The sequence below is a fragment of the Balaenoptera physalus genome (genome assembly GCF_965194825.1).
Source record: "Balaenoptera physalus genome assembly, chromosome: 18".
NCBI lineage: Eukaryota > Metazoa > Chordata > Mammalia > Artiodactyla > Balaenopteridae > Balaenoptera > Balaenoptera physalus.
In genome coordinates, this window is record NC_138899.1 from 67,640,966 (window position 1) to 67,662,935 (window position 21,970).

The following is a 21,970-nucleotide window of genomic DNA, read 5'->3' on the forward strand; positions in this document are numbered from 1 at the left end:
CTGGTCAAGTTCAGAATTGCTTTTACTTTGTTGCTGTGTTTATTCAGGAACTTTAGAAGCTTTCAGTTTTAGCAGAAAACTTTACATGATTTATAGTTCTGGTATTTTATAAACATACCCACTTTCACCACGATATCATATGCTAACATGATTTTAAAATGCAGTGTCTGAAGAAAGCAGTTCAAAGTGTTTATATTCTGGGCACAGTATCATATGTTGTAAACTTCTAATTGTAAACATACCCAAAATTGTACAGTATTTATGAGTCAGTAATTGCAAAATTCACTACATTTTATAAAACTTGAACAAATGGTGATATATGTTCTTATATGAAGCCACTAAGTAAAAAATTTAGCAAATAAGAAAAAAAATAGTGTCTAATAAGTAGTTTCTGTAACTGCCAGAAGACTAATATTTTCAGTGTGGTAGTTTAGTGGGGACTTTCACCCAACTTTAGGGGGAGTTTGCTGATTTTGAAAAACAGGTTTGCATGTATATACACACACACATATGCAGAGAAAGCTGGATTTCCAAGAGACACTTGGAAAATACTTGATAGAGAAATAGACCAGAAATGGAAATGTACATCTGAAGAACAGAAAGGATTGGGAACGTGAATAGGGTAGACAGTGGATGAATCTATAGATTGAGTTAGTAAATGTTCCAACTTTTCATCTGTTTCTCAAGACTTTAAAAACTTGAATAACTTTAAGCCTGTAGTTCTGCCTACTAAATTCCTCAAAGCTGCTTTGTGACTTGCACATGTTGCTGCCTATTTAATGAGGGTTTTTCAGCTATCCCATTACTTTTCAAAATCGCCTTATGCTTTTTTAAAAATTTAAATGTTTCAGAGAAAGATTTATAATTTCACATAGCTGATAGCTTTTCTTTCCTTCTCTTGTGTTTCTGTGTATATATGTGAAATTTTGTAGATAACTTCCTATTGTGGAAATTTAATGACTTTGCTAAAAATTTAATGACTTTGCTAAAGTCATTAAAAATTTTATCAAGCTACTTTCTAAGTGTGACCTTCTAAGCTTATTATATTGATTGTTGTATTATAATATAATAATCATACATGATAATTTATAAAGTTTTATGGTTGGTAAAGTCCCAGGTAGCATTTACTGTATATAGTAAAAACATTATCCTCATAAAAGTAAGGGCATACACTCTTAGAAAATTGTATAGAAAGTACCCACAATACTTGTTTGCTATTTATGTATCTCTCATTAAGGAGTGAAAAGTATTTTTATTCTTCTTCACAGACCACACCAGTTCCTAAGATTAACCTCGCTTTGTGGAATAACTGAAGCCTTAACACGTTTTTAGGAACTCAGTAAAATAATTCATTAACCCAGATTTTATTATCCTCTCGTCTTGAGTCTTTTTTCCCCATTTTGGGGTGTCCTTGGAGGCAGTGAACCCAGGTGGTGGTGACCACGCAGAGACTTCAGTGTTGTGGGCGTGGTGTCTGCTCACCTCTTCTTGGCCGTTGCACAGTATGTCCCTCATTCACTTGAACTTCGCTGGTGGTGGTGGGAGAGAGCCTGGCTGGCTGTGCTCTCAAAATGACTTGCCATGTAGACGCTGCTGGCGTGATTCTGGGTGATTCTTACATTTTAGGGAATAGATGTGTGGTCTGAGTAAGAGTAGTATGCCCTCCAGATGTGAGTTAAAGAGTAGAAGTTAGTGGACCTGCACTAAACCACACCACTGGACACCCTTTTGCGATCGATTAAAACTGTTATTCTCCACTAAATGTTGTAAAACTTTCCATTCATACTATGTATTCCTACGTGACGTTTTTATCTCCATCCAGTACTTTTCCAGCTTTCCTTTTCTTCGGGTACTTTCTTCTTCCCGTACCTTATACTTTCCTTTGTTCTAGACCAATGCTGTCCAAGACTTTCTGTGATGGTGGAAATGCTCTGTCTCTCTGCAATAACCATCATGGTAGCTACCAGCTTCATATGGCCGTTGAGCCCTTAAAATGTGGCTTGTGCCAGTAAGGAACTGAGTTTTTTATTTGATTTGATTTCAGTTGATTTAAATTTCAGTAGCTGCACTTGGCTACTCCGTCAGCCCAGTCTGAACTCTGGTGTCATGCTTATGCCTCCTCACCGGGGCCCAGGCAGCACACTTTGAATAGTAGTTCAAAGTACTGAAATACATCTTGGAGAAATGTTTGCAAACACATTGTCGTTAGAGCTAAATTAGTTCTTTGCTTTCAGGTGGTTGATTTACTGAGATATTTCTCCTGGGCTGAGCCTCAGTTGAAGGCAATGAAAGCATTGCAGCATGTAAGTAATTTATTTTTCCTTAGAATGTAGAATTTAAGTATTTTGAATTCTCCCCTAGTTTTCTCTTAATTCATCTCAAGTTGTAATTTGTTTGCATTAGGTCCTGACACTAAATTTCATTATACTTTGATTATTCAGAATAACTTTGTTAAAAAATTAAAACTTGTAAATTTAAATCGGATGTACTGTACTATTAAATTGTACAGGGTCCTAATTGGCAGATTGGAGTAGAAAATATTTATAGGCAAGCAAAACATAGGATTTGAATTCTTAAGTATTTTTATTTACTTTTATTTTTGTATATCTTCACCCTCTTGTATTTAGTCTTAGAAGAATATTCAGACTGGTTTATACTTACATTTTTTAGACCAACACTGTCCAAATTAACTTTCAGCGATGATGGAAATGTTTTATATCGGCTCTAACCACTATGGTAACCACTGGCTACATGTGGCTTTTGTGCACTTAAAACATGTCATCTGTCTGAGGAAGGATATTTTTAAGGTATTATTTGATTTCAATTTAAACAGGCACACGTGTCTAGTGGCGACTTTCTATATGGATAGCATAGCTCTAGAGCCTAGATTAACAGAGGCACCAAAGTCAAACAGGATTTGGCTGTATAGGAAGATTTTCCTGGGAGTATCAGGCATTGATAGCTTTAAGGAAATCTACAATCCTTAGCTTCCTAAACTTATTTGCCTAAGAAAGTGCTGGGTCTGTTAGTGCTTCTTCTCTTAAACAATTGCTTTTTTTCTGCTTTACCAAAAAAAAAAAAAAAAAAAAAAAAAGGTTGTCTCACCCATCAGCTGGGGGTGAAAATCTTTCTCTAAGGACCAAAGAGACAATGCACTATCCTGAGAGGGAGAGCAAAACAGAGCTTCCGTAAGAAATACTGATGGGGACCTTGCCTTATTTTATCAGGACAACAAACTCATAACAAAGCTCTTAGGCTGGCTTGCCTATCCACCTACCTTAGAATTAAAAATCAGAGGTGAGAGGGCTGCACAGGCACACCGTAGTGCACTTATAGACAAAGTAAGTCTGATTTGACTGTTTTCCTACTGAAGACTGACTGACAGTTAGGTTCTATTATGGACATATTCATAAAGTAAATGAACTAGATCAGTAGTTCCAAGGTTTTCAGAAATATGTAATAAACTTACATATAAGGAAATCTTTTGCAGATACGTAAAACTTCTGGTAAAATTTTTAGATGTCAATTTAAAAACACGCAGTGGGGTATATGGTTTTACCAGTTCTTCTGGCGGTACAGGAGTTAAAGTGTTTGAAAACACTTTTGTTGATCAGTTGATTCTAACTGATCTCCTTATCCTGACTTTGCTTTTGAATTTCCTGCACTGTTAACATACATTTAGAAATTGACCTGCTTTTCAAAGATACAGGCATCCTAGGCAAATAAATGATGTAACAGCCCACACAGTCCTGGATTGTCACAGTGCACGTTAACAAGGCTCTTAAGAAAGTTCAGTAAGAAACCTGTTTAACCCATCTTTCCTCTAATGATGTGATTGGACTTCATTAGGAAGCTCTGATTGTGGCGTACCTAGCACTCTAACTGAGGAATATAATTTTTTTCTAACTTCTCGAGCAATGTATCTCCCATATTTGTAAATATCCCTTTTTATATAGCCTTTCTGAGGAAAGCAGAACATGTAAGTTTTTTTTTCAGTAGATGAACATACTGAGAAATGTGGATAAGAAGGAGCACATAGGAGAACTTGGCTCTTCAATTAAAGTAGTTACATTGAAAAGCCTAATTTTAATGCACACAGTTGTTAGGACTTACTTTTGATTAAGCAGTTTTCATCTCAAATATTTATATTAAGAACATTTAATTACACTCCCCCCCAAAAGGCAATTTCTTGCATGAAAATTTCTCATGTTGAAAAAATTTCTCATTATTTTTTATATTAATAGAAAATGGTGGCTGTTCACCCAGCAGAAGTGGTCAATATACTCAACTGTTTCACCTTCAGTAAAGACAAACTAGTTGCTCTTGAACTGTTAGCTTCGTAAGTATTTCTTTTTACTTCATTGGAGAAAAATTTGGAAGACTTTTTAAACGCTTTTTAACTCATTAGTGTATGTTAGTTAATGTGTCAGAATTATATTAGTAAATGGAACGCTAATAAAATCCATGCAAGCATAGAGCTGAATTCTTATATCTAAGTATCTAGTGTGCTTATTACACATGGTTATAACTTATAAAATAGTGGGGCTTCTCGAGTTTAATTATTTCACTTTGTCTGCATTTCGGTGACTTGCTTTGCATTCCCACCCTGAATAACTTGAAAGACTTGGTGATAAAGCCAGAGGACTTATAGTTAGATGGGTTCTTCCACGTTCTGACAACGTGTATTTTTTTGACTTAATATATACTTACTCTTTCTGGATCTTATTTTCCTCAGTTGTGAAAATAAGGATCTCATCTACTTAGTAGGGATGTGAACTTTAAATACTGTAAGATGTGTGAAAGCACCCAGCACGACATTTGAGAAAAGATTGTGATGAATGTAAGAGAAAAGGAACCTACTCTCCTATAATGTAAGAGTCTAGAAGTTGCTGTTTATTTACAGCATATGCATTTTTAAGTCCCTTATATATTTGTAAATGACCACAAAAAGCACAAAATTAAAATGAAGCATAAGGTTAAACTTCATTTTTAGATCAACCATGATTTTTAGGCATTTAGCACATGGGTTCGTTTTATGGCCAGTAGCTCCCCTGACACTCATTGAGAGGGTGTATTTGCAGGAATCTCAAAATAGTGATTTTTATTTGAAGTATTACTTTGTTACTTTCAGGTAGCCAGATAAATGTCAGTTCAGTTATTATATTTACCATCTTCATATAAACATGTTATTTCCATTCACCAATTAAAACGAAATAATCATACTTTCCTCATTATGTCATGGGGAAAAGCTTACTCAGATATATCTATGTATTAAATATGTGTGTCCAGCTTCTTAAATGAAAAGCTAAATTGTATTTGCTTGGTAGAAACATTGTTGATGCACAGAATTCTCGTCCCATTGAAGATCTGTTCAGGATAAATATGTCTGAGAAGAAACGGTGCAAGAGAGTGCTTGAACAGGTAATTTCCTCGAGATTGCTGTATAAGTGGTATGTTGGTTTTTCTGAATGCTGATGAAGAAAACAGTACAGTCTTATTCCTATGTTAACTTTGTTGAATAACCTGACTGCTGTTATGTGATGGGTTAAGAATGGCACCCCAGCAGTCTTTGGAGGGGGGACACTGGTGAATGAAGAGACGGCTTGAGAGTGAGAAGCCAGCCCTCAGCGTGAGCCTCATGGGGTGTTTATTCTCGGTCCCTTGGTAGCTCTGCCATGGCTCCAAGCTTTTGTCTTTCATTTTATATATTTAGAAACTTGACTGTTTAAATTTGCTTTGTCATTGGGCTTATTTCATCAAATTCATAAGAGATGAGTAATAAAGCAAGATTGCAGTTTTTTAATTTAAAATCTGTAAGAGTGGGGGAAGTAGTACTTGTCCAAGCCTAGAAAACTTGGTTCGTCATCTAAGGTAGCTATTTCTTAGGATTGTGGTGGTTGGAAACTGAATTAGTCATTAGAAACCTGCTTGAGTGAGGCACGGACTGCTGCCCTAGGAGCTGCAGCTCAATCGTATTTAACCCTCACGCCCTCCACCAAGCTCAGGAGAGTGGAGAGCTTGCCTTAGTCATAAGTTACTGTAGCAAAAGCAAGATCTGAGCCCATGTTTCTTTACTTTAATAACTTCATTGAGTTTTTTGACTAAATTCTTTAAGGCATTAGGCATTTACTACTGTAGTTTCTTCCTTATGAAGCATTCTGATCATGTGACTTTCCCCATCTCAGAAATAATCTGGGCCTGAGTCTTCTGTGGAATAGGTCCTTTAATCAATGTAAATTAGTACAACTTTTCTGAAAGGCAAACTTGAAGAGCCTTTAAAATTTCATACCTTTTGACCCAAAAATTCTATTTCTAGGAATTTATACTAAGGAAATAAATAGAAACATACACATTCATGTATAAGGGCACTCACCCTGGTACTATTTATAATAGCTAAAAATTGAGATGATTTTTAGGGTTGGAATGTTTAGTACGGGGCTGGATTATATAGCTAATAATATCATATATACCTGTAAAATACAGCATATATGTATTTAACTTGATATCCTTATACAGTATAGATCCATTAGAATACATGTCACCTGTTACAGTGTCTTTCATTCCTTTAATAAATATGTATTGAGCACTAACTCAGTATGTGTTAGGCGCCATTTCAGAAGCTGGGGGCACAATAATAAATAAGCTAGACCAAGATCTCATCCTTCAGTGTATCTCATAATTATGTAACATTATGCTGAACACTAGTACCCAGAGAACTCTTACTTTTTCATCAGTATAGCTCTTTGGGCACCCAGTGTCCCATGTTATTGTTTGTGTTTTATCCACTAAGTTATGTAAACTTCTTCAGAGTGGAGACCGTGTCTCTTTCGTGGCTGTGCTCTCTTTTCCTTACCTGTAATGTGAGCTTGGTGTTTATTGAGTTGGACAGTGTTATTTCTTGGTCGTTGGAGAAATGAGACATATCAAATAGTAAATGGACTTCTTTGCACACAATTTACAAAATCCATTGGGAAGATATCTTTGTATAGGAGTTTATTATCTGTGACATTAAAAACATTATTACCATTTAAATAATTCCATTAAATGAAGTGATTTTACTTACTAATTTTGGTCATGTTCACCAGTGGAAGTGCTGATTGATGTATGAACAGATTGAATGTGATGCTATTCCTTAATTCATGTTATTTAGCAGGGCTTCCCAACATCCAGAATACTTAATTTGTGAGTTGATTTTGATTTTTTTTTTTTTTAACCACCCTCTTCTTTGTTATTTCACAGGCTTTCAAGGCGGGCTGCAAAGCTCCTCATGCTATGATATCTTCTTGTGGAACAATCCCAGGAAATCCATATCCCAAAGGAAAACCTAGTCGCATAAATGGAATTTTCCCAGTAAGTATACTTTTGTGGCTATATATGAAACTTCTTCATATGAAATTGAGCATAGTTAATGATATTTAAAGAAAATGCCAGTTGATGATGTGTCTACAAAGGAAAGGGATTTTGCTATGTCAGCAACGTAATTCATAGATTCACTGCTGAATGAAAGTTCATACATAAACTGTATTAAACTATTTGCGTAAAATGTACAGAAGAACAAGCCAAATGGAAAAGAGGATGATTTGGTTTTATTTTTCCAAGTATTTTAGAAGCACTGATTTACATGTAGTAAAGGAGTATTTCTCAAATTCTCGGTATTCTGCAGTCAGTTTCACAGTTAAGTGTGTTTGGGAAACTCTGAATGCAGAGTCTCCTTCCTGGAGAATCATGTTGCATAATAAAGGCTCTGAGAAGTCCTGTAAGAAAGACACTTGTTTTTGTATCACCCAGTGTTCCTCAGACTTCTTTGTGAAATAATTTTTTCATAGAATGGTATATATATATATATTTTTAATATTTTTATTCATTGCAAGCGATTCCTGGTAGTTATTTATTTATTTAATTTATTTATTTTTGGCTGCATTGGGTCTTCGTTGCTGTGCGCGGGCTTTCTCTAGTTGCGGCGAGTGGGGGCTACTCTTCGTTGCGGTGCATGGGCTTCTCATTGCGGTGGCTTCTCTTGTTGCGGAGCATGGGCTCTAGGCGCGTGGCTTCCGTAGTTGTGGCTTGTGGGCTCTAGAGCACAGGCTCAGTAGTTGTGGCATGTGGGCTCAGTAGTTGTGGCTCACAGGCTCAGTAGTTGTGGTGCACGGGCCCAGTTGCTCCGCGGCATGTGGGATCTTCCCAGACCAGGGCTCGAACCCGTGTCCCCTGCATTGGCAGGCGGATTCTTAACCACTGCGCCACCAGGGAAGCCCAGAATGGTATATTTTTATTGCAGTGTGACAAATAACCTTAAAACTTAGTGGACTGAGACAGTAAACATTTAGTATCTCATGCAGTTTCTATGTATCAGGAATCTAGGAAAGGCTTAGCTTGGTTCTGGCTCGGCGTTTCTCATGAGGCTGTAGTCACCTGACGGCTTGACTGAAACACAGGCCTAGCTTCCGAGGTAGCTCACTTACATGCCTGGCAAATTAGTGTTGTTGGCAGGGGGTCTTTGTTCCTTGCCATAAGGACTTTTCCTTAGTGCTGCTTGAGTACCTCCTGACATGGCAGCCGACTTCCACCAGAGCAGATAGTCCCGGAGGAGGCCAGCGGAAGCTGTGTTTTCTCTTATCACTGAGATTTGGGAGTCAACGGCCATCATTTCTGGAATATCCTATTTGTTATACAGGTCAGTCCTATTCATTTGGAGGGCTGCACAAGGGCAGTAGGAGCTGAGGGTCACTGGGGGCCACCTTGGAAGCTGGCTTCCATACTAGTATGTACCATTTAGAACACATGCTATCAGGGGGACATGTTGTAATAGGGTGTCAACTTATTTTGATCTGTTCATTATAGCAGTCTTGAATGAGGTCAGTATAAGCTATCACACTTACTGCTTATAGAAAACACCATTTTTTATTACCTATTTTCAACTGTAATACAAGAACTCTTTTTGATTCTTTGAGCATTATACACTGTAACACTGGAGGTCTGTCTCTGGCTGTTCCTGTTGCGCAGAGAAAAAATTAGAACGTCCTTTTTTTTTTTTTAATAAAATTTTTTATTTTTATTTGTTTATTTTTGGCTGTGTTGGGTCTTTATTGCTGCACGCGGGCTTTCTCTAGTTGTGGCGAGCGGGGGCTACCCTTCGTTGTGGTGCACAGGCGCCTCATTGTGGTGGCTTCTCTTTGCTGCGGAGCACCGGCTCTAGGCGCGCGGGCTTCAGTAGTTGTGGCATGTGAGCTCAGTAGTTGTGGCTCGCGGGCTCTAGAGCACAGGCTCAGTAGTCGTGGCTTATGGGCTTAGTTGCTTCGCGGTATGTGGGATCTTCCCAGACCAGGGCTCGAACCCGTGTCCCCTGCATTGGCAGGCAGATTCTTAACCACTGCACCACCAGGGAAGCCCCCAAAAATTAGAACATACTTTATCCTCTTCTGTCATCTCCATGTGTGTTGTGTGTTTCCTTCTACCTCTGTACGTGTTATGAGGGTTCTGTGGCAGAGGAGGGTCAAGGACTTGGTTGGCATCAGGCAGCCAGGGCAGGATTGGGTTTGCAATCCAAGTCCTTGATCTCCTACCAAGTTACGTCCTTTTCTGTGTAATACAGTGGACGTCTTGTTTTGTTCTGTTCTGTTTTTGCTTTTGGGTTTGTTTGGGTTTTTTTAAGTCTCAATTATCTTTCCTTTTTCTTTTTTTTAATAGGGGACCCCTTTGAAGAAAGATGGTGAAGAGTGTACCAACGAAGGCAAAGGAATAGCTGCACGGATTCTCGGACCGTCCAAACCAGTATGTTTAGAAAATAAATTATGGAACAAGTCTTAACTCTTACGTTTAGTTTTCTGTCTATTCAAGGAATAAGTTTCATTTTTGTGTTGTGAAGCTTAAAGTATACCAGAAACTCTAGGAAAGTGAATGGCCTAGGGAAGTATAGTATAATTAGTTAACAGTGTTAAGGGCCCTATTGAGGTTTAATATCTTATTTTAAAGGTAGACCAGATGAACTGTTTTTACTTTTCTCTGCAGCCACATTCAGCTGTTTGCTTGGAGATGTGGAGTGCGGAGAGTTCACTTTAACAAAGGTTGTGGTTTGGTGGCCGAATTAGCATTAGTGTTAGTGAAGTAAGAATGGAGCTAGGAGGTGGAGAGTATTTTCAAGGGAGTGATTAGAATGACTGATTGGAATATGAACTGAACAGGAGAAGGCAAGCCCGTGGGTTGAAGGATTGTTGGAGTTGATGTACTGGAGGCCTCCACACAGCCACTTTGCAGTCCTGCCTGCCCGCCTGACAAGAACTCCAGTGACAGTTGTTTATAGCAAGGTAGTCACAGACCATAGTCCTTGTGCAGGACCAGTACGTCGTCCAGGGCTGCCGTTATGAGCACTAGAGAGAGTCTGGGTCCCTTACCACCAGTGGAGCCCCTCTGCTGCAGGGGCGTGAGTGCCAGCCCCCTCGAGTGGGTGTGCGTGCTCTAGCATCCTCTCTCTCTGTCTCTGTCTTTCTCTCTCTCTCTCTCTCTCTGTAGTTAAAAGTACAGCATGTGGCCTATCTTTGGATACCTCCGGTTCTCTGGAGATCAACCCTTTGAATGTTCCTTGTTACTTACATAAGTTCTATCAACTCTAAAATGAAAGATTTGTGGATTTCAAAAGGCAAAAAGACTAAGTTACTGAATTCATAATTCCAGTCTACGTTCTACTAGAGTTGTCAGAACGCCAGATGCTAAAGGAAATAGTGCTTTTTTCTTCCAAAAGGAGAAAAGAGGGTAAGAATGATAAGATGAATTCTCAGGAGGATGTTGGAAGTTCTTGAGTAGCTGTTCCGTAGGAGGAGATAGGAATTCTTCGATTAATTTAGACTGGGTCAGAGAAGAATCTGCTGTTCAGGATAAGGTTTGGCCCTTCGTTGGAGATGATTCACAACTGAAATAACAAAATAAACACCTCCACCGCAGTCTTTGGCAGGATCTATCTTTGGAATTTAATAGGAACCACATTTATTAAAGCCATTTTCCTCATTTGTACCATGTATTAGTGCAGTGGCATTTGATATGCTGGGGCATTTTTGGCCTCTTAGGCCTAAATGTTTTAAAAGACAGGTTGTAGTTTGTTTTGCCAGGAGACGGCTTACTTGATTTTCTCCTAACTGCTGTTCTTTCCCCCTCATTTAGCCTCCTTCAACATACAATCCACATAAACCCGTTCCTTATCCGATACCTCCATGCCGGCCACATGCAACTATTGCACCAAGTAAGGCGCTCTTTCAGATGTTACTTTTTTTTCTTTTTGCTCTTTACTTATTAAGTTGAAAGTAAATGTTGATATATGGACTTTGGAAATCTGGAGCACTTACGAAATATGCTGTCACGAGCTTTATTTTGCCATGTGTCGTGGTCTACCACAATGCAGAGGACAGAGTTTATTTAGGATCTTTTCCTTTTGATAAATTAATTGTATATTACTTCTCATCATTAATTACTTTTATGGGTTTTTGCTTATGGGTAAATCATCTTGAATCCCTTTTTGATAGTTGGTATTCAAAGGCATCATTAATGCATTTAACTTAAAAAGGCCGAGTGTGTGTGCTTGACAGAAAAGGCAGATAATTTAAATCTGGCCGGTTCTGCCCACCATGCCCTTCAGTGAGTTATGTGTGGAGCGAGCCTGCAGTGGGAAATAGAAGTCTCTGGTTGTCTCATTTGATCTCACTTTTCACTCAACCGTAGACCCAAACCTCTGTGTAAAATGCAACTGTACTATATAACAGTTTTAGAAATGAATTAGATAGCTGCGTCAATACAGTTTGAACTCAGAATGATGCTAAATTTTATATATTTTTTTCTATTATATTTTTATTTTAGGTGCTTATAACAATGCAGGTCTGGTACCATTAGCCAATGTCATAGCTCCAGGTGTGCCCCCTCCACCTCCGTATACTCCTAATCCAGTAGCAGCAGGTAAAATCATGTTGTTACGGGGTATTAAAAGTCAATAGCTTGTACGTGGTGCACTTGGAGGGGGCGGTTGTGGGATGTGGTGGTGTCCTAACAGGGAGCACAGCCCCGGAGCATGATGATGGATCTGAGTACGACATACAGGTTCCACTAGAGCAGCCGTGGCCCACATGTGTGAACACGAGCAGGTTGTAGAAACAAGAACCATTCTTCATGAGCACGAAGCTGACAGGCTGTGGAAAAGCATCACCGACTTAATGCATGTCGCCATTTGGGCACATTCTGTCTGCCGCGGGGAGGAAAGGCTTGTAAGAAGGTGCTCAGAAGGGCTGAACCTCCCCAGCATATTCCAGTTCAGCCTTTTTCTTTGGGCCCATTGGGAATACGGGATATGAAGTGTAAATATTTTTCTCTATCTTGTCAAATTGTTTTCCAAAAAGACTGCACCTGTTTATACCTGCCAGTGAGGGTATGTGAGCATAGGGTCTCTTCACACCCTTTCAAAATGGGATATTATCAGTTTGGGGCTTTTTTTTTTCTTTTCTACTTTTGCCAATCTGATAAGGCTGATTTAGCTGCTTTCTCCTTTTGTCTGTCTTTTACAAAAGTTTAATTTTTATTTTGATCAGTTATTGTTTATTTCATTCTCCTGAATTTTATGTCTTGTTTAGGAAACCCTTTCCCATTTCAACATTGTGACATCTACATTCTCTAATTACTATTGTAGTGATTCTTTTTAAATGTAGAGCTTTTCATTCACTTGCCATTTATTTCTGTGTATGTGTAGGGTAGGGATAGAACTTAAAGTAAGTTCTGTCTTAATTTAATTCTGCCCTTCCCAGAGACTCAAAGTTACTTTCTAGTGTTTAATAAATTCTTTTTTTCTAGCCAGAGTGGCTCCGTTGTTTGTAGCTGAGTACTCTGACTAAAGTTGCAAAACATTTTTTCTAAAATTTGTCATTTTATTTCTTGCCCTTGTTTATGATACCTCTTGCCCTTAGAGTTTTACATTTTTGCATAGACAGATAGAGGCTGTGAAAGAAAAGCTGGAACCAAGTTACCTTAGTTTAGAAATTCTTAACCCTAGGTAGTCCAGGTAATTTAGGCCTTGTAAGATTCCTACTCCCTCTGGAATTTATTTTCACATAGGGGTGAAATATAGGTTCATCTTAATTTTTTTTGCAGATGGTAGTCAGTCCATTCATGCCAGCAGTCTTTATTAACTAATCTGTTTTCCCTGGTGATTTGAAATAATATATTTATCTTAAGTTTTCATTTACACACATGGCTCTATTCTGGGTTCCTTATTCTGTTCCAATCTAGTGACTTTATGTTGTGATGATACCATATTGATTTGATTAGCAGATTTATAGTATATTCTGACATCTGATAAAGTTAGCTTTCTCTCACTATATTTTCATACTTTTCTTATCCATTTTTGGAAATTGATTCTTCCATCTGAACTTTAAGGTCATTTTATGCAGTTAAAAAGAGTTGAATTTATGTATTTATAGTTACATAGTAATCTGGGGATACTTGACATTTTTACGATATTAAGTTTTACCATTCAATCATATGTATGTCTTTAAATCCTGTCAAATGGTAGTGTTTTTCACCCAGGCCTTGTAAGAAGTTTTTTTTTTGTTTTTGCTTTTTAATTGAGTTATAGTTGATTTACAATGTTGTGTTAATTTCTGCTTCTTTCAAGAAGATTTTGTAGTTTTCTTCATACAGGTTCTTTGCCTTAGGTTTGTGTCTCGGGATTTTAGAGGGTTTGTTTTTGTTTTTTGTTACAATTATAAATGGAAATTTCATTTCTAGGTACTTACTACTGATTCCCTATTGTAGTTTTTTTTTTCTTGAAAGTCTCTTGAATTTTCTGGGTATAAAATGTCAGCTGACTTACACTTTACTATAACTTTTTTCCCTCTGGCCTTATTGGGTATTGACCCTTATTGGGTCCTCACTCCTTTTCGTTTTCATTTTTCAAGTGTTTTGCCTGTATATTTTTAAATTTCTTTTTTTTAGGGTTTTGTTTATTTGGTTTTATTTGTTTAGTTGTTTTGTAAATTATATATGGCTGGAATCTGAGTTTTTAAACCAGTGGGGAAGAGACTTAATAGGAATTTCTGATAATCATAAAAATTACATATTTGTTCTTAGTCCTTCCATTTTATTTTTGTACTCATTATTATTCTTTTATCCTAGTTTTTTATTTTCTTTATTTTTGTTTACTTGGATTAAATTGCTTTTTAATTTTTTTAACAACTTTTGTTTCCTCGCCCCTACCCAAGCTTAGAATTTCTGTCTTTAATATCACTAGTGATTGCCTTCATATTCTTAATGGTTGTCAGTGTACAGAAATTAAAAACAGCTGTCCTGCGTTCCACCATTGACTTCCTTACTCCCTCTGCTTTGTCATCAATTTGTGTATTTTGATGGACTACTATAACACTTTTCTTTCTGTGCCTCTGAACTCACGGCTTCTTAACTGTTTCCTCTATGATGCCCTGTCCTCATACACTCATTCTAATTTTCATCTGGTAGAAAATTTCTCTAAGTAGCGTTTTCAAAAAGGGTGCATGTGTAGGGTTGTAGATGAGAAACCCAATTCCCGTTTTCTTTTATTAGAAAAGTAGTCTCTTTCTATAAGCTTACGAAGAAAATATTCCTTATCTTCAGAGTTCATAAATGTCTTTAATCTTGGAGTTCAGATATTTCGCCAGGATGTCTAGGTGTGGATCTTATCGTTGATCTTTCCTGGAACTCTTTAAGCCCTGTGGATATGAAAACTCAAGTCTTTAAAGCTTAGGAAAATTTTGTCCTTATATTTCTTTAATTAATGCTTTTTCATCTGTTCTTTTTTTTCTCCTAATACTCTTCTTTTGCACTGTATTTATTTTAAGTCTCTCAGCTATTCATTTATGATACCCTTTTTTTTTTGTATTTTTGCCATTTTAAATGGAATTTTTTATTTTCAACTAAGTAATTTGGCTTTCAGCAATGTTATTTCTAATCTTCATCATTCTTTGCATTTATTAATTTTGGAGTTAGATTTTTATATCTAAAGTCTTCACCTTCTCTGCTTGCAGTATTTTCTTGCAGTGTTTTGTGTATATATATTCTTAATCTGCATTACAGGATTTTAAAGTTCTTTTTCTTTCTTTCATGGACTCTCCATTGATAGACACCATCTGTTCAGTCGTTTATTTATATTAAGTCCCTTAAACAAGCTGTGATCGTTTTTGCTCACCATGTCAGGGCTTGTGGGTTCCCTTTGCACCTTATGCCTGTCACACTGTTGGTTTCTTGGGCAGTTATTGTCAAGCCATGCGAGGTCATTTTTTTCCATTGGTATCTTTGACCTGTTCAGTTAGACAGGTCCTTTCCCATGGGGGTTGGGAGGTGTGTGCTTTAGGTTGTCAGTCTCACAGGATTCAAGTCAGCCTCAACTAGGGTAGTTCTCCCTGACCCCTCCTAGCATAGGGTCTTTTCTGGAACTGAGTACAGCAAGTAGGCAGAGCCACTTTCTTTCAGTTTGCTTTGTGATCCACGTGGCTCGTGAGATTGGCTCCTCGGACGGCAGTAGATTCTGCCCTCAGCATCCACCTTCCACTTCCCGGTCTCCTCCCTGTTGTAGGCACTGGTGCCCAGCAGTGACTGTCGGCCTAGCCAGTGACACTGGCTCCTCACTGCCCTCTTGCTGCACTTTCTCCTAGTTGGCACACTCAGGCCATCATCTTTCCCAAAAGCTTTCTTAAATATATCTGTAAAATAACAATGTTTGCTTAAAGCCTGGTAAGTTAAGGAGAAATGGTGGGAATCGGTTGCTCATAATCCTAGCAATCTTCATATAGTTACTACTGTGATTTTTGTTTATTTCCTTTCTTTCTCTATAGGCATATATTGTTTTTCCTAACACAGTATACATACATAGCCTGGATTTTTCTTTTTTTGACCCCAGTCTCTTGATTATTATGGTGGTGAATAATTTGTTTAAAGCTTGAAATCAACTTTTATTTATTTATTTATTTTCACATAGAGAATGAAGACCTTTCCAATCAGTCAAAACCTACACAGAATCCAGGTAAGTACCAAATTTGATCCAGAGATAACTGATGTCTGTCCTGGCTCCCTGCTCTGTTGTTCACTGAGATCAGTTTGAGTTGAGTGTATTTGTAATCTTATGCTTTAGGGAAAGTTCCTGGTTAAAAAATTTAACTAATCGATACTTGCTGAAAGTGGCTTAATAGCGGTACATTTTATACATACAACATGAAATGCACATACTAACTGGATTTAAAAGTAACCATGTGCCTTTGTATCCTGTTTGTAAAACTTTCAAGCAATCAAAGTGCTAGGTGGCATTATATCTGCATTCACTTTATATTATGTGATATTTGAAGCCTCATTTTTTAAAATATATAAACAATTTCTTTTTGATAAAAACCCTTTTTGACAAATGCTACATCAGATATATCTTTTAGACTTGATTATTTCAATAAGTATTTGGGGTAGTGTAATTTAATGTAAGAAAAGAAGAAAGAATTTAATTTAAGAAAAGAAGACAGGGCACCAGAGCAGAAAGTGGAATTGGAAGAGGAAGCTGAGACGTGGTCCATGGCGCCTGTAGGTGGCAGCAGCGCTGTAACAGTTCATTCTCCCCCTAGTTGAAGATGTGCGTGGTCAGGAAAAAGATGCCTTCTGGTGTGATACAAAACCTGGACCAGTTCTTGTGTAGCAAAGTAGCACATGAATCTAATCGTTATGGTGCACGGTTAGGAGTCTTGGTGGGAGAATTCCATTCCCTAAGAATGTGCCGAAACAGTGCTTTTTAGCTGGTAGATTCTAAGGAGGTAGCATAGCAGGGTGGCAAGGACACTGAGATGTCAGGACATATAGTTTTTGATCCTGGCTCTGGCACCACCCAGCTTTGTAACCTTGAGCAGCTTATTTAGCTTCTATGAAAAAGAGATTAAGGAAACTTCAGCCTTTATGCTCAGCTTCATTAAAAGATTTGTTTCTGAGGAGAAGCAGCAGATTAAGTATCATAAGTTATTCCTTTGTCATTCCTTTGTTAGGAATAGCACACTTTGTTTTCCTTTGCTATGTTAGGTTAGCATGATTAAGTTTTTTTTTTTCCTTTTTGAACCATATTAAGAAACAAAAATAAATACAAACTAGTATAATGCTTAAGAACAAGGGTCTCATAGATGTGGGTTCAGATCTTGGTTCTCCCACTTCATAGCTGCATGACCTTTTCATCATCATCATCATCATTACTGTGCTAAGGTCTCACTTAATGAGATCTACCCTCTTAACAAATTGTTAAGTACACAATACAGTATTGTTAACTGTAGGCACAATGTTGTACAGCTGATCTCTAGAACTTATTCATCTTGCATAACTGAAACTTTATATCCTTTGAACACCACTTAATAGCTGCATGATCTTTTAACAGGTTGCTTCATCACATCAAGGCTGAGATTGCCCATCTATAAAATGGGGGTGTTAGTGCCTATCTCGGGGGGTTATGTGAGGACAAATGAAAGGACGAGTGTAAAGTACTTAGCACAGGACCTAACACATAGTGTTTTATGGTTAACAACCAAATTAGATGACAGGAAAGTGATATTTCTCCTGGTATGGTTCTCAGGGGTTCATTTTTGTTGTGTTCCATTGTAACTGCAGGCACTGTGATGAATAGTACGTCGCTTTTGTGTTATTATATGAAAAGATCTCCAACAGAGGCTGCTATAAAGAACACTGTGGGACAGCTTGGTTTTACCTTGCCATCTGTCATTAACTACATGGTCCTCAGCATGAAGTTAATAAGTAAGACAGTGAATTCTCAAATGCTTCCCAACCAAATGTTTCCCAACCAACGTTAACCTAAATAATTTTTTGATACATTATTTACATACACAAAACTGGGCATATATTCCTTGTGCTTCTAATTCTTGTAAAACAATTTGAATACAAAGATACAAGTCCATTTTCATATATACTCTAAATTGATAGCTATCTTTGATACTAAATTAACTGCTTATGACATGACTATGGTATGAACTACAGATCTTTTGAGTTTGACGTTTATATATTTATATATTACTATTTGTCAATTCTCCTATCATATTTATTTTCTAAAACAGCTGTAAAATTTGTTCAGTCCAAGGCGGCACCCTTTGGCCATCACTTAGTACAAATGAATTATGTAGATGCGGGTTTCCTCTGTTCTTTTCCTATGGTCCCTTCTCCACCCGCGATTAACACAGTGCACTACTTCATTGACCATGTCAGCTTCCTTATGTCCAGAGTCTTTATTTTGCATAGATTTAAAAATTTAAGTCTTAGTCCATGAAAATGTCTTTCAGTTGATGATCCCTGGAAAAGGAATATTCTCTGTTTACAGCTGAACAGACTTCGATGTGAGTATAGCAGTATAGCATTCCATTTGGCACCAACAAGATCATCAGAGGCCAATGCTTTCATTAAACTGATTCAGGGAGGAAACCCAGATCATCCCCAAAATGCTTGTATGATTTGTGGAGTTTATCAGAATGAAAGTATTGTAGCAAACTCTAGAAGTCTTGAGAATAAGTCTTTGGGTGGGTTTGAGGACTGTAGTTGAGGTAATCATGATGTATCTAGTGCAGCAAACACTTATTAAACACACAGATGCCATGCACTGGGCTAGGCGTGAAGACTCTAAAGATGAATTAGACAAGGCTTTTGCTGCTAAAGGAGCTCCTAGGACCAGCCAAGTGAAGTTAGAGGTTAAAATATGTAGAGGAGTCAATATGAGAGAATGCTTGGGGGGGAAAACTGGATAGATTGATAATCTGGAATATTAAGTTCAACTCACAGAGTGGCAACCAGGCATACTGGAGAGATGGCCTGAATCCTAGATGGCCTTGTATGCCTCTAAAAATGATGAAATGATGTCCTGAAAGCTCTTAAGAGGGGAAATGACTTGTATTATTACTCTAGACAAGTGGTTTGAGAGAATTAAAAGTACACCAACACTAATCACAATTAAATTCTTTGAATTTTTTAAAGAAAAAATGGGAAACTATGAAAGGAAAGTTTATTTGCTCACTTGTCAAGGCTGCCTCACTGTGAATTGGAAGGCTATTCTGAGCAGAGTCTAGAACTCAGCTGGATCTAACTGAGGCTCCCTGGTGAAAATCAGGGTGGTGGAATCCAGCAATGTAGACATTGCAATAGCCTATTGTACCTGTCATTGATTTTCTTTGACATGTGTTAAATATTACAAATTCTTCTGAGTTAAAAGTTGACATTTCAGCGTGATGGTAAATTCTTGCCTCTCTTTCTCCCACCACAGCATTTTCTACCCCAGCGAGTCAGCTCTTTTCTCCTCATGGCTCTAACCCTTCAACACCCGCGGCAACTCCTGTTCCTGCTGCTTCCCCGGTCAAGGCAGCAAATCATCCGTCGGCGCCGGCCACTGCCGCCCTCTCTGGGGCGGACCTGCTGAACGCTGTCCTTCCTGTGCTCCCGGCGCAGGTCTCGGCTGTTCACGCACCTCAGCCGACGACGCCCAATCCAACAGTCATCAGAACCCTCTCCTTGCTGGCTGCACCGGTGACTTCTGTTCACAGCACCACGTCTGTTTCCGTTCCTTCTGTTTTTTCTGGCCTCGTTCCACTGCCAGGTCCTTCTGCCACCCCTACCCCAGCCCCCCAGGCCGCCTCTACACCTCGCGCCACCCCTGCTTCCAGCGAAACATTTGCTTCTACTTCTGTCCCTTTCACTAGCCTCCCCTTTGCTGCCACCTCTGCTGCCGCTTCTGCCAGCAGCCTCGATTCCTCCTCATTGTCCTCGGTTCTTGCTGGTCTCCCCTTGACCTTAACACCGGCCTCCCAAGGTGTGTCCAACCCGACTCCTTCCGTAATCGCCTGCGGTTCTGCTCCCACTGTTGCCTGTCCGCTGGGTGTGAATAATCCCCTTCTGTCTGCTTTAAAAGGCTTTCTGACATCAAATGATACCAGCCTGATCAACTCTGCCACGTTACCCTGCGCCGTTACTAGTGGGCTGGCTTCCCTCGCCTCCCTCGCTAACCAGAGCTCCGACTCTCCGGCGGCCGCCCCTAACAAGGGCTACGGCCCGCAGCGCGCCTCCACGCCGGGACTGGCCCTGTTCCCGGGCCTGCCCTCTCCGGCGGCCAACGCGGCTTCCACGCCGCCGGCTCTGCCTGCGCCCGCTGCTGCCGCCGCCTCGGGGCCCGCGGGCTGCAGCTCCTCGGCCGCCCTGCTGCACGGCCCGCTCGCGAGTCACGCAGACGCGCCCGGTTCGTCGACGCCCGCCGCCACCAGCCTGACGGTGGTGATCAAGACCGAGCCCGCGAGCCCCACTCCCTCCGCCTTCAGGGGCCCGGCGCCCCCGCCGCCCCCCGGCCCCGCTCCGGGCGCGCTGGGCCTGTCGGGGGCGCTGGGGCGGGCGTACACGGCGGCCTCGGTGCCCGTCAGTTTACCGTCCTGCCTCGCCCCGGCGCTGCCCGGCCTCCCGGGCCTGAGCGCGCCCCCGAGCGGCTCGAGCCCCCTGCCCGCCCTCCCGCTGCCCGCGCACGGCTCCTCCGCGCCCATCGCCCCCGTCTTCAGCGCCCTGCCGCCTTTCACTTCGCTGAGCAGCGGCTTCGCCCAGGCTGCCCACCCGCCCCTCGGCGCCCCCGCCTCGTCCGCCCCCGCCTGCGCTCCCGGCCCCTCGGCGCCCGCCTCGGCGGCGGCCTTCCCGCTCAGCCTGCCCGCCGCCGTGCCCTCGCTGTTCTCCGTGGCGCAGGGACCTCTGCCGGCCTCGGCTCCCTCCTACCCCGGCTTCTCCGTCTCCGGCGCCGCGGCCGCGCTGCCCTCGTTCCCGGGGCTGCAGCCGCCCGCCACCGGCGCCGCCACCGCCCCGTCGCCCGCTCCCGTCCTCCCCGGGTTCGCCTCGGCCTTTAGTTCCAGTTTCAACTCCGCTCTGGTTGCGCAAGCCGGGTAGGTGGATGGTCCGGAGGGGAAAGCATCCTTCACCTAACTCGTTCACGCTCTTGTTTTGAAGTCGTTCAAATGAAAATCGGCATCCAGTTGTTTGGTGGCGCGAAATTCTGTTTTTCTGGGTCGGCACTTAGGTGCTCGAAAAATGTTTTATGTTAAGATAAATATATAAAATAACAATGCCTGCTCAGATAATTTTAGGATTTGTATTTGGTAATTTATCTTGATTTTGAAACAGCAAACATAAACACACTGAATTCAGAATAATACACTTTATAACGGAAAGCTTTATATCAGTGAGTGGCTGACTTTTATGGTTCCTTCCAACAGGGAACAGATTTTTTTTTTTTAACATCTTAAGATAGTATTTGACAAATATAGACGCACTAGCTTTTATGTCTTATCTGCATTTTTTGTTTAATTTATTTATTTGACTGTATTGGGTCTTTGTTGCAGCACGCAGGCTTTCTCTAGTTGTGGCGAGCGGGGGCTACTCTTCGTTGCGGTGCACGGGCTTCTCATTGCGGTGGCTTTTCTTGTTGAGGAGCTCAGGCTCTAGGCGCACGGGCTTCAGTAGTTGTGGCTCGCGGGCTCTAGAGCGCAGGCTCAGTAGTTGTGGCTCACGGGCTTAGTTGCGCTGAGGCGTGTGGGATCTTCCTGGACCAGGGCTCGAACCCGTGTCCCCTGCATTGGCAGGTGGATTCTTAACCACTGGGCCACCAGGGAAGTCCCCTTATTTGCGTTTTGACCTGTTCTTCTATCATTTTAGCTTATCATCTGGACTTCAAGCTGCAGGCAGTTCTGTTTTTCCAGGCCTCTTGTCCCTCCCCGGTATCCCCGGGTTTTCCCAGAATCCTTCACAATCATCCTTGCAGGAATTGCAGCATAATGCAGCCGCACAGTCAGCACTGTTACAGCAGGTAAGTAGGCAATGCCTGGTGGAAATAGAACGGTAACATGTAACATAGCTTCTGTAGTGATAACTTTGCAATACAGATAAATAGTGATATTTCGGCACTGGCCAAAAAAATGGTACTGAG

General features: G+C 40.4%; 1 protein-coding gene across 8 annotated transcripts in view; it reads left to right on the forward strand.

The window, feature by feature from the left end:
* Positions 1-21,970, forward strand: part of PROSER1 (proline and serine rich 1) — a 28,179-nt gene that overhangs the window by 4,056 nt on the left and 2,153 nt on the right. For 2 of the 8 annotated variants that reach the window (XM_082435562.1, XM_082435557.1), the window contains 11 exons: positions 2,235-2,303; positions 4,245-4,339; positions 5,328-5,421; positions 7,240-7,350; positions 9,688-9,771; positions 11,155-11,233; positions 11,845-11,940; positions 15,980-16,024; positions 18,312-18,365; positions 19,283-20,930; positions 21,700-21,850. In XM_082435562.1, coding sequence (XP_082291688.1) covers positions 2,286-2,303; positions 4,245-4,339; positions 5,328-5,421; positions 7,240-7,350; positions 9,688-9,771; positions 11,155-11,233; positions 11,845-11,940; positions 15,980-16,024; positions 18,312-18,365; positions 19,283-20,930; positions 21,700-21,850 — 2,475 coding nt within the window. In that variant the 5' untranslated portion in view covers positions 2,235-2,285. The other 6 variants (XM_082435563.1, XM_082435559.1, XM_082435560.1 and 3 more) reach the window with 6 other exon arrangements.